The sequence below is a fragment of the Peromyscus leucopus genome, chromosome 3, assembly GCF_004664715.2.
Source record: "Peromyscus leucopus breed LL Stock chromosome 3, UCI_PerLeu_2.1, whole genome shotgun sequence".
NCBI classification, from domain to species: Eukaryota; Metazoa; Chordata; class Mammalia; order Rodentia; family Cricetidae; genus Peromyscus; species Peromyscus leucopus.
The window spans coordinates 13,418,000-13,431,728 of NC_051065.1; the positions used below are offsets into that span (position 1 = coordinate 13,418,000).

At 37.1% G+C, this 13,729-nt stretch overlaps 1 protein-coding gene across 1 annotated transcript in view; it reads left to right on the top strand.

The window, feature by feature from the left end:
• Bmt2 (base methyltransferase of 25S rRNA 2 homolog) overlaps window positions 1-13,729 on the top strand; it is a 59,557-nt gene that overhangs the window by 31,377 nt on the left and 14,451 nt on the right. Inside the window, exon 3 of the mRNA XM_028871790.2 lies at window positions 5,817-5,987. Within this exon, the coding sequence (XP_028727623.1) occupies window positions 5,817-5,987 (171 nt within the window). The remainder of the gene's footprint in view (window positions 1-5,816; window positions 5,988-13,729) is intronic.

Consider the following 13,729-nt stretch of genomic DNA (forward strand, 5'->3'; position numbering starts at 1 on the left):
ATAATTTCTTTCACTAGTTCTGTATATTGTTGGTCTATAACTGTCAGTATTTTAATCATAGACTTACATAATACCGTTCTATGTCATCTATCCTACCCACCCTTGCACTTTTTCAAAATTTCTTGATTCTTGTTTTTTTCTTTTTTACCTTAGAATAGGCTGGTTTACTTATTTTTCTAATTGTTTGATATGAAATTATAAATTGCAAAAGCTGATGCCTTCACAATATTGAATCATCTTTCCCATGAAAAATGTATTTCTTTTTTTTTTTTCCTTTTTAGTCAGTATTGCAAGGTTTTCTTTATGGTGGTTGTGCATCTCTCTTGTTTTATTCCTAGGCACCATAACATTTTGTTGTTGTTATAAATATGAGTTTCTTTTTCATTACATATTCTAACAGGCTAGTGTATGTCTTTCTTTGAACATGTTTATGGGTACTTCTCGTTTACATCACCATTTTACAGATTTTATTACTGGTTGTGTGAGTTCATGATTGAGTCTCTTGGGTTGTCCACATAGTCACAGAACCCTCTGAATACATTAAGTTTCGCTTCTTCCTCTCCAGTTCATTCGACCTGGCTCTTTGTTTTTGCACACTGAGCCGTCTTGTCGGCTCTCGTGTCTGTTTCTTGAGTGTGAATGCAATGTGAGCAACTGTGTCAGGCTCCTTGACTCCTAATTATGATGAACTGTGACCCCGAATAAACCCTTTCTTCCTGAAATTGCTTTTGTCAAGAGTGTTTTAGCACAGCAACAGGAAAAGAGATGGAGACAAGAAACAAGGCTCCCTTCTCTCAGGCTTCAGATTTCCTTAGTTCCTGTTATGTAAGATTTCTCTAATGTAGTCTCTGCTTCTCTCACCCACAGTCTTTACTTTATTTGTATTTATGGGAAGGGGAGATCAGAAGATGACTGTTGGGAGATGATTCCATGCACCCAATGATCCCAAGAGCAGGCTCGGGCTCTATGTACTTTTATTTTAACATTTGTTGAAGATGCTGTCTTCTCTCCAGTATATGGTTTGAGGCCCCTTTTCTCAACTACCAGATGGCTATAGTTATGGGTACTCTGTTTGGGTTTTCTATTTCATTCCATTTGGGCTTTTATTCCATGTTGGTTTTGTGTCAGCACAGTGTTTTTATTACTTCGATTCTGTATTACATCTTAAGATCTTGGATAATGGCCCCTCCAATATTGTTTTTTCTCCTCACGGTTGCTTTGGCTATCCAGAGTCTCTTCTGGTTCTATATGGAATGTTGTGGTTAGTTTTATTGGGGTTGCATTGAACCTGTAAATTGCTTCTGGTAGGATGGCCATTTTCACAGTATTGCTTCTACCAAAATACTGAACACAGGGTATCTTTTCAAAGTAGATCTTTCCACTTCAAATGATGTAATTAAGAAAAAGCCCTCACAGGTGTGTCCACCCACTTGGATTTTAGTTTATTCTTGATGTAGTCAATTTGACAAGCAAGAATAGCCATCACACTTGTGATGTCTACATCTACCATATTGTCTACAAATAGGGATACTTGGCTTCTTTTTTCCCCATTAGTATTCCTTTAATTTCCGTCTCTTGCTATATTGCTCTGGCTGGTGCTCCCAGCATTATTTGAAAAGGGGAGGAGGTACTTTACTGTCCTGGCTGTGGGTTTCTCATGGAGAACCATGTCATGAATTATGTTCCTTTTAGTCCTTGTCAAAAGCTATCTACATCTATTGAGATGATCATGGGGTTTTGTCTTTAAGCTAATTTATATCATTTATTAATTATTGATATGTACTTACTATATTTAGTAATTTATATAATTAAATGTTGAACCATCCTGCATTTTCTTGGTAAAGCCAACTTGACTTTGAATGATTTTTTGCTTTTCATTTAAAATTTATTTTCATACAGTATATTTTGATTATATTATTTCTCCTCACTCAACTCCTCTTACCTCCCTACCCCCTCCTAAAAAACCAAACATTAAGCAAAAAAAAAAAAAAAAAAAAAAATGAAAACAACCAGAAAACTAGTAAAACCAAAAAATAACAACAAAGTGAAAAAACACACAAAAGACAGACATAGAGCCCCTCTTGTACTGGCCACTATTCCTGGGCATGTCTCTATACTAGGTGAAGAGTATTTGATTCAGAATGCTGGCATCTGTGTTCATCGGGTGTACTAGCTGGCCATTTGTTTGCTTTAACTGTTGTGTTTTCACCTGGTTTGGATAGTCTAGTAATACTGGCTTCATAGAACAAGTTTAGGAGTCTTCCTCCTATTTCTACTCCTTTGAATAACTTAGGATTTATTGGCTGTAGTTCTTTGAAAGTCTGGTGGAATTCTGTTGTGAATCCATCTGGGCCTGGGCTTTTCTTTGTCAGAAGGCTTTCTATTACTTTTGGAATCTCCTGCTTTGTTACAGATCTGTTTAGACTGTTGATCTCTTCATGGTTTAAATTTGGTAACTTGTAAATTTATTCGTTTCTTTTAGATTTTCCAACTTAATGGAGTACAGATTTTTTGCAAGTATTCCCTTGTAACATGCTGAATTTCTCTGGGGTCTATTGTAATGTTCCCTGTTCATTTCTTTTTCTTTTGGCCAAGTGTCTATCTTGTTTATCTTTTCAAGGAATCAGCTCTTAAATGCATTGATTCTTCTATTGTTTGTTTATACTTCATTAATGTTTATTTTGATTTTTCTTATTGCTTGTTGTCTACAAGGTTTGAATTTGTTTTCTTCTTGTTTTTTTTTTCAAATTTTTGAGTTGTACCATTAAGTCATTTATTTGTGCTCTAATTATTTAATGTGTAGGCACTTAGGGCTATAAATATTTCTCTTAGAGCTGCTTTAAATGTGCCCCATGGGTTTTGTTGTTTTGCATTTTGATTTAGTTCTGGGATATTTTGATTTCTATCTTGATTTTTTTCCCTTTGATCCATTCATCATTCACTAGTGAGTTGTTTAATCTCCATAAATTTGTACACTTAACTAGAGTTTTGTTCACTGTCAGTTTTAAATTCTATTGCATAATGGCCTGAGAGGATGCATGGAATTATCTGTATTTTTAGGTTGGTTTTGGGTCCCAGCATGCTGTCTGTTTTAGAGAAGCTTTCATGTACTTCTAAATAGAATGTATATTCTTTGGTGTTTGGTTGGAATATTCTGCAGTTATCTCTTAGGTCCATTTGATAAAATATCTTTAATTCTGAGGTTTCTTGTTTTTGTTTGTTTTGTCCAGATATTCTATCTATTGGAGAAAGGTGTTGAAATCACCTACTACCATTGGAGTTTGTGCTAATTTGTGTCTTTACTTCCATTTGTATGCTTTTTTGTGAAACTGAGTACAGCAGAATTTGGTGCATTTATCTTTAGTATTGTACTATATTCTTGATTAATTGGTATCTTGATTGTAATGATGTGCCTTTCTTGTCTCTTCTAATTCCTTTTAGTTTGAAGTATATTTTGTTTCATGCCTGAAATACTTTTTTCCATCCTTTCATTTTAGGGTGGTGCCTATTTTACAAGCTGAGTTTCTTGTAGAAAATAGAAAGGTAGATTTTGTTTCTTACTCCATTCAGCTAGCCTATATCTTGATTGGAGACTTGAGGTGATTGGTGTTTAGAGTTATTATTAAAAAGTTTGTGTAGATTGCAATCATTTTGCTGTTTGTAGGTTTGTGTTCTTAGTTGTGCTTTGCATTTCTTTAGTTACAGCTTTACTTGTTTTCTTTCTAGAGTCTCTTGTCTATGTGTAGTCTCTCTTCCATTAGAAGTGCTGCTTCCAGTATTCTACTTAGAGTTTTTATTATTGTAGTTGGATATGAATTTTTTTAAAGACTTTTTGGATCAATGAAAGTATTCTTTTTCTTTCAGCTGTGGCAAATAGTTTGCTGGTTACAGTAGTCTAGGTTGACAGCCATGGTCTTTTAGAACTTGGAGTACATTGTTCCAGAAGGCTTTCAGAGTTCCCATTGAGAAATCAACTGTTACTCTGATGGTTTTTTCCTTTATATGTCACTTTTTTGGTCTTGGAACTTTCAATGTTTTTCTCTGTTTTGTTTTAGCTGTGATATGCTATGGAGTGTTTCTTTTTTGATCTTGTCTGTTTGTTGCTCTCTGCACTTTTTGTGTCTGGATGGGTATGTCTTTCCTTAGTTTGGGGAACTTTTCTTCTAGGTTCCTGTTGAGGACCTGATCTATATAACCCATGATGCTTCTCACTCATACTGTCTACCATTTCTTGCATGTTCCTTTCCTCTGCTTTTTAATTTTTTTTTAAATATTCTTTGCTTATTTGATCTAGATCCTCTATCTGGTATTCTGTCTTCTACTTAATTCTTGATACCGAGTTTTTAACTTCTGTCTTCATTTCAGTTTGTGTTCTTTTCAGCATTTCTATCTCTTTATTGAATTCTGCCTTCAAATCCTGAATTCTCTTCATCATTTAGCAGTGTATTTTCATAGACATCACACAGGTGTTTATTGTGAGCCTCTTGGAGTTCAGTGAGGTTTTTGTTCATTCTTTATTAAATTCATTTTTACTTGAATTACATGAATTCTTTGATACAATATATAACTTCTTCTAAATTCATGGGGTTCATCTAGGTAGTCCTCAGAACTATAGGACTGGTGAGTTTGATATAAGACATACTGCCATGGCTATTTGTGTTGTTTTTGTTTTTGTGAGCTGACCTAGGTGTGTGAACTCTCCTTGGTTTGTGTCTGATGTAAGAATTGGGCCTGCCTTAGATTAGGTGACTGCAGGAGCTGTGTGACTAGAACTATGCAAGGTAGACCTGATGATGAACTGTTTAACTGGACCAGGCAAAGATGACTCCTGACCACAGATCGGGAGCTGCAGCAGTGGGTCTAGAGATTGCAGTGGGTAACAAGAAGGTTGGGATAGCTAAAGACCATCCCACCAGTCAAAGATGGCTCATGAACAAAGCAGATTGAAACTAGGGCTGTGTGTGTGGAATGACAACAGGTAGGGTAAATGATGGGATAAGGAATAAAGGACTTATCTAGGCAGCAAAGGTGGCACTTGAACAGAAGGGGTCAGGGCTCACAGGTTGCAAGTCTAGAGCTAGGCTTGTGTACAGATGGCAAAGGGAGAAGCACCCTACCTAGCAAGAATGGCTCACGAACCAACCTATTCAACATTTTTATCATAATGCTTTTTGAAATTATAATGTAGTTGTATTAGTCAGGGTTCTCGAGAGGAACAGAATTGATAGAATGAATCTGTCTGTCTGTCTGATCTGTTAATAAATTAATAAAAGGGATTTAATAGAGTGGCTTGTCTAGTTAGTCCAGCAATAGCAGTCCTACCAACAAAAAGTCCAAAAATCCAGTAGTCGTTCAGTCCTCGGAACTGGGTCTCTCAGCTAGTCTTTGATGTATGTCAGGATCCTGAAGAATCGGGTTCTAATACCAGTGAAGGACTTAGCCAGGGAGCCCAAGGGCAAGCAGGAAAGAACCAGTGCTTCTTTCTTCCCTGTCTTTCTTACCGCTGCCAGCAGAGGGCGTGGCCCAGATTTAAGGTGGTGGTTCTACCTCAGAAGACTGGGATTTAGGGTGGGCCTTCTGACCTCAATGATCCAATCAAGAAACATCTGTCACAGGTGTATCCAGCCGCTTGTCCAGATATAGTCAAGTTAACAACCAAGAATAGCCATCACTGTAATGTTTGACCTTTTAAAATAGGACCCTTCAATTTGAAAGTTTCCCACCTTGAATAATGAAGGGTGTTTTGTTGTTGTTGTTAATTTATTTTACTTCATCACACCTAATGTTTTAAAACCCAACTTTGTTTTGATCTTTAGTATATGCAGAGAGTATTTCCAGAATGGTGGGAAGAGAAAAGCACTTGAGAAAGATGAGAAAAGAGCTGTACTCGCCACTAAGACCACTCCAGCCTTAAACGTGCATGAGTCATCGAAACTTGAAGGTCGTTTAACAAACCTCAGCTTTACAAGCCCTGAATTTATTACCGAGTAAGTATATTTATCTTTTTCAGTCAACTTTTCCTCGGGTAGCTGTGTTAATGCAAATAGTGGGAAAAAATGGTTTACACCTTGTAAAATAGTATAATGGTCAATACTTAGAGGCAGGATTTTTATTTTCTCCTCTGATATATGTAAGTTTGAGAAATAAAAGTTCATAATATTGTTAAGCATAAAACTGTCATACAATTTCAAGAAATATATGAAAACTTAGTGTTCCTATAGCATATGTTGTCCTTAAAAATGAAAAAAGTATGGTTTATTAAATGTTATGGCAATTATATGTTGTGATAATTAAATGTTATTATGACAATATGAAAAATCAAAGCAATGAAAGCCAATTAAACTGTTTAAAGTATTTAGCCACTAAGAAATTACAAATAAAGTATCAATACTGACCACCTATCATCATGTTATTGTTGAATTGAAAGTATGCCTGCTGGTGGGGTGTGTGTATGTGTGTGTAGGTATAAACTTTGCAAGTTCATGAGTATTTTAGTCTAGTTAATTAAAATTATGTATATATCTTAGTTTCAGAATAAATTTGCCATCATATAATATTTTATTAATTGTTTGAGAATTGTAGAAACATTCTTGACAAATGCTGAAAACTGATAATAGCAAAATTAAATTCTTAAATAATTTCAGAACTGTTGATGCCAGCATAGCATTATTTGGTTACTCTGACCTTATACTGTATTCAAAGTATTACCTAGTTAAGAGTAATTTCATCTAAATAAAATCAGCACATCATTGATTAGTTCACTAGGAAAGAATAAGTCATTTTTACCTTAAGTTTATTGCAAAGCTTATAATGACTTATCCAACATCTTGTACCTTAGATCTCATGAAATAGCTGAAGTATTTTTAAGTTGATGTTGAAGGCTATAGCTTAGTGATAGAGCACTTAGCTAGTGTCTGTGAGGCCTAGGTTCAATCCCCAATACTGGCAAATAAATAAAATGTTGATAAGAATAATCACTCATATAGCTACATCGAAACAGGTAGCCGTGGAAAGCACTAGCTCCACATTTTCTATATGGTTCTTTAGCTGTAGTCTCTGAGATTCCCTTGTATACTTCTGTCATATTTCTCAATGATTCTTTAAACATAGTGTCTTTTAATTTTTTAGATGCATTTTAAATTTTTGTTTTTGAGATGAGATCTCTTTATATTGCTCACTCAGGTGGCCTTGAATTTCTAGGCTCAAGCAATCCTTGCCTCATCCTTTCATGTAGCTGAGACTACAAATGTATACTTCATACCCATTTGGCCCTTTTACAATCATTGCCTTGAATTTTTTTTCTGCACAATCTCAAATTTTCACTCACTCAGAGTAAGCTTCTATTTACTGTTTTTTGCTGAGTGTGGACCACACTTTTTTATTTTTCTTTGCATATTTTCAGGGTTCTGTTGGCAGTTGAACGTTGCTCATAATGTAGTACAAAATTTGTCATTTGGGTTTTCTCCTAAGAAGGAGGTCAAGGAATAAGGTTGTGTGCTCACTAGCTCTCTCTCTGTGTCTCTTTTCTCCTAGATGTAATTGATCTTCAAGTTTTGTGGTTTGTACATGCTGATGTTTGTGTTACCTCTCTTTGAGTTGATTATTTTGAGCCAGTTTTCTAGGGTTTGTACTTGTACCTCCATAGTTGAATGATTAAACACTGATAGATGAGAAGTCAAAGTGCTCACATACTCTGGGCCAGGATATGTGCTGATTGAGGAAGATAGTTAAACAGTATGCAAGCCAGCCTCACCCTTCCTTTTCTGCCATTCCCTTGTGAAGGTCCTCTGCATTGCCTTCTTGGCCAGAGTCTTGTGGAGGGCTTATTTAGTTCCTCTGTGTATTTCTTTTTTCAGGATCTTGCTGCTAAATTTCTGATTTATCTTCTAGTCGGAAGCTCAGCCTGACCAAGACTAGTATAGCAACCTGAGACTAGCATACCTGCTTACTGTCCCTGTTTGATCCAACCCAGTTTGCTTTGTTTACTGAGAATACTCTGTCAAATCTTCCACCCACAGTCCAAACCAATTCAGCCCCCTCTGGCAGTAAAGGTGCTACAGTTTCACAGCCCAATTTGTCCTGGAAGAATCTCAGGTTTTCCTTTGATAAAGCAGGTACGGCAGAAACAAGAACATCTCCAGGAAGCATAGCACAGATCTTCAGTGCTCTTAACCTACATTCAGCTTCTTTTCATGACAGATACTCTTCACCCTACTTGGCTCTCCTTTAAATCCCTTGGGATGTTGATTTTTCATGGCTGTTCAACCTTACAGTCATTTCTTGAAGAATAGATTTGTTGATATGTTGAGTTAACTTGTCTCAGCGCTGTGATAATTACCTGGCAGAGTAACGGAAGGAAGGATTTCTGTTGGCTACAGTTGAAGGCACAGCCAGTCTTGATTGGGGAAGGCATGGCAATAGGGCTTGAGGCGGTTGCTCTGCTGCATTCCCATCAGGTGGCAGAGAAGGATGAATGCTTTCTCTTTCTATTGAGTCCAGAACTCAGCTCAGTGCTAGGGTACCCACAATTAAGATGGGCCTTCTTGCCTCGGGTAATCTAATGTAGATAATCCCTCACAGCCATGCCCAGAGGCTAACCTGATCTCTAAATCTCAACAATCCACTTTAGACAGGTGCACGGGCTTATTCTCTGGAGATTCTAAACCCTGCCATGTTGACAGTTAACATTAACCATTAACCATCACAGCCAGCCTTTGGCATGGTCAGATAGGATTTACTTGTAAAGGGGGAAATGTAGTTTCTAGTATTTAACCTATTTAAATATGGTTGTTAAAGCCGGAATTTACGTTATATAACACTAAGCATTTAGCGTGACTTTGCCTAAGATGACTCTGTCTAGGTATTTCTCCATTCAAACACCGTAGGAACTAGGATCCCAACATTCAATTCTATGAGCCTCTGGGCCCCATCCTTACTCAGACCACCACACCAGTAAAATGTTTAACTTTTGTTATACATTATTGCAGTGCTTATATCTTAGAAATCACTATTACATATTTTCCTGACTACCAATAAAATGAAGATGTGAAAATGTTGTATGTGAAGATTATAAATAAAAAGGAAATGTTCCCTCAACCCTGGTTACATTTTAAGTGCACTTCTTCTTGAGCTTTCTGCTGGGCATTCGTGATTTTTTATGCAGTAAACACTATGTCCATATAGAATTTTTTAAACTCTTTCTGTGCCAATAAAACACTCATTTTTGCATAGTATTCTTCATAAAAATTTCGCTATTGTGTGCCTCAATATAATGATCGAAATCTCTTAGATACTAAGAAAAACGCATGTCCTATATGATTATCTACTAACTAAATAGAGTGTATGTGAGAGAAGACAGGGTCGGATTGTCTACATATGATCATTGTAGATGGTTCTAGGTTCTTGCCCATGATTGTTGAATTGAGTTCAGTAAGTGCCCATTTGCCCAAACTTACCATCATCGAGTATTTCCATGGTTTCGATTTGTTGTTTCTCTATCAACACTGGAATAAACTGTCAATTCCTTGTGCTGATATATAAAAGTACGAATAGAAATTGTGAACTTTAACTTGAATGTAAAAGTTTTTGTTTAGTTTGCTGAATGCTAATTAGTTAAGTTTGTAAATACCAAGCATTAGCAAAATTATCAACATAGTAATTCTGATTTAAAACAATGTATGTTATAAAGCTTAAAGTCAGTTCTGCCAAAACAGTACTTAAATGGAAATTTCTAACACCATCTTCCACAATTTATCTTGGTTAAAAATACATGTTGAAGATTTTATATGTTAGCATAATGCAAATAATTATACTTATTTAATGTGTTCATAACAGTTGGGAAGACAGGTCTTTTTCTTTATTTTAGTAGTTGCTTAGTTGGTAACCTTGGTGAAATATCCTAACATGCCGAGTCTGCCGTAAACAAATAGACAAAACATTGAACTGCCTTCTACTGCTGTCTTTCTACATACAGATTATGAATAGAGCGTTCTTTGTCAGCTTTCTGTTGTGATGTTTAAAAAAAGAAATGACCAAAAGCAACTTGGAGAGAAAAGGGTTTCCTTAGTGTATGCTTCCATGTAACAGTCACAGTCCATCACTGAGTGACGTCATGGCAGGAAGCTGGAGGTTGGAACCCATTCAGAGGCTGTGAGGGAATGGTGCTTACTGACTTGCTCCTCATGGCATGCTCAGCCTGCTTTCTTATAACATTCAAGACCACCTGTCCAGGAATGGAACTGCCCCTAGAGAGCTGAACCTACCCACATAAATCAGTAATCACGAAAATGCCCTTCTCCTCCACCCTCATGCTTTCCCACAGACAAATTTGATGGAGGGATTTTTCTCAGTTGAGATTCTTCCAAAATGACTCTAGCTTGTGTTGACAAACAGACCTTCACACCCATCATCAGAGAAGCTTCTTATTAAAGTGGGTGGTGGTGGACACAGATATTTCTCAGCTTAGCAAAGTGCAGATAATAAGTGCCTGTAGTGCTAAGCCCCAAGTGAGACTTCTGTTAGATCACCCTCTACCCACAAGGCTTAGGGAACACCACAGAAGATAGAGCAGGAAGAGTATAAGAATCAGAGATCAAGGTATGTTGTGAATGTTTTCTGAATGTGACAGGATTAGTATACTCATAAACTCAGGGCATCTGTGGCTGCCTGTACAAGATCAGCACAAGATCAAGCTAGGCAGCATTCCAGCAAGAGTGGGAAGAAAGACTCACAAGGGCCAGGGCACGGTGGTGGTGCACGCCTTAATCCCAGCACTCCGGAGGCAGAGCCAGACAGATCTCTGTGTGTTCAAGGCCAACCTGATCTACAGTGAGATCCAGGACAGGCTCCAAAACTACACAGAGAAACCCTATCTCGAAAAACCAAAAAAAAAAAAAAAAAAAAAAGACTCACAAGGGCCCACTCCTCCCAGAGATCTATTGATAGTTGATGGCTGCTGCTGGAAGAAGGGTCAGGGGCATGACCCGTATTAGTTATTCATGTCCCAGTACATGACACATACTGGCAACGGAACGGTAACGGAACTCAATGGGATATAAATTTCCTGTGTTTGGTTGCTTGGTTATTTGTTTGTTTTTTTGAGACAGGTTTTCTCTGTGTAACAGCCCTGGCTGTCCTGAAACAGTTTGTAGGCCAGACTGGTCACTCACAGAGATCTGCCTGCCTCTCTTCCTCCCTAGTGTTAGAATTAAAGGCGTGCGCCGCCACCGCCGCTGCCGCCACCACCACCCAGCAGTGGGCTATAAATTAAAAGAGAAGAGCATGTGAAGTTGGGAACCATATATGAGGATCTGAGAGAAGGTGGAAGAAGAGAGATGATCAAAATACATTGCATGAATATATAAAAATCAAAGAACAGATAAATTGAAGAGCATGTAGTATTATTAAGTCTTTTAAAATTATCTATTCTTTGATTTCCATACATTCATGCAATATATTTTGATCATATCCCTTTACTCTTCAAGCTCTTTAAAAATGGGAAGAAATATGTAAAATCCCAAAGCTCTGACCTTTCAAAGTGTTGGTTGTTGAGAATGAATGTAGTAATGATGATACAGATTCAAATGTCATTTGGGTAACAACTCAGTTGGGAAATCATCATGAGACCATAACCATGATCAAACTTCTGTAATATACTGTATTTAGAGGAAATTCATGACTACAAAGTATTTTCTATTGAAGTAAGTACTGTTTGGAGGAACATGTGAAATAACTATGCCTTCTTAGTAAGAGTTTTAAATCATTTAAACATTTGCTAATCTTAGGTTATAAATTTTTTAATATACTTTTTGTTTTGTTTTGTTTTGTTTTTAGAGACAGGGTTTCTCTGTGCTTTTGTGCCTGTCCTGGAGTTCGCTTTGTAGACCAGGCTGGCCTCGAACTCACAGAGATATGCCTACCAAGTGCTTGTATTAAGATGTGAGCTCCCACCACCCCGCTATATAATTCTATGAACTGTGTCCCCAGCATCATTTAGATTTACTACCTAAAACAAATTATTATTACTTTGGTAACTGGAATTTCATTTAGTTTGATGTAATGTAAACATAAAGCTAGTGAGACCTTATGTAAAACTATAGAAAGATAATTTAAGGAATGGAGCTTCAGTGTTTTCTTTTGAAGTAACAAATAGCTATTTTTGCCAGTAAGATACAAACTAATTGACTGTTCTTGGATCTAACAACTAACAGGTCATTGACCTTTAAGGTGACAACTACATTTTAGTGATTTGAAGTTCAATTGGGAGGTTCCGAGTAGGCTAATGGCACAATCTTCAAGTGTGATGGTAAGTGGAAAGGTTAGGAGAAAAATACCTGGAAATGCAGATAGTGAGTTCTGCCCAGCTGACGACAGCACATGTTAATTGTGTACCTCTATGTGTAGTGACCTGATTTTTCAATATCCTGAGCCATCTTCATAAATATTTTAATGTTAACATAATCACATTAACAAAATTGTAAGGCAGAGAGTAGCCCTCAGGCTCCTGCCCAGATGTATGTATGGGCTACAGAATTGGCATGATAAAAGAGTAACATACAGCATTACAGTTTTAAGCAACACCTACTTATTTCCTCATGAGGATCACTTTCTTTGTAAATTTTTTATTAATGAAATTTCATACATGTGTATGATGAATTAGATTGCTTTCACCCCACTCTCTCTCCTCCCTCCTTCCCATTTGTCCTGTCCCTTGCTAACATTCATCTCTCTTCTGTCTTTTTGTTTTCTTTGTGTCCCTCTGGGGCTGACCAGGATCATCTGTGTGGACTTGAGGTTGGAGTTATGTTTTGGATCCTGATGGGTCCACACTGCATGCACGACTAAATTTAATCTGTTCAGAACTACTCCCTAGTCATCAGGGAAGTACTACTTTGAGGTTCTGCCTTAGCCCAGACAGAATAACTATCAAGTAATCTGCCCAGTTTTAGAGAGGACATAGGAAAAGAAGAATCCTCATTCACTGCTGATGGGTGTACAGATTAATTCAGCCATTTGGAAATTCCTCAAAAAATTTTTATTTAAAAACTGCCACATAACCTAGCTTTTCTACTCTTAGACATATACCCACAGTATTCCATATCCTACCACAAAGGTGTTTGCATATTTGTGTCTATTTACTATAGCAAGGAAATAGAACAATCTAGATGTCCCTCAATAGAAGAATCAATAATGAAAATGTCTGCATACAAGATGGAATACTGTTCAGCTATAAAGAAAAATGAAAGCATGAGATTTGCAGGAATAAGGTGGACTAAGAATGTATATTAAGCTGGATCAGCCAAATTTAAAGGAAATATCCACATTTTCCCTCATGTGATCACAGCCTATATGTAAACAGCTGCTATATGTAGTTGTGATGGGACATTTAGAAAAGAAACCGAGGAAGGGTGATAGTAGACAGTGAGGGAGGAGGAGATCGCAGCAAACGGACAAGAGTTGTGAAAGAGGATACAGAGTACAGAACTAATCGTTTTTCCAGTCTCAACTGTGTTAGAGGTGTGTGTGTGTCTGGGTGTGTCTATGTCTGTGTTTTGGACACATAAAAATGTATTGATGGTGAAAACATAGAACCCCTAAGGAAAGTTATGTCTTCAGTTCACTGAGAGGCACAGTTGGGACTGGGAACGTGTTTGAGAGACTCCCTTAATCTAGCTGTATGATGTTACTTGCAAAGTTGTTCTGGCAAAGTGACCAAATAAATATTTTACTT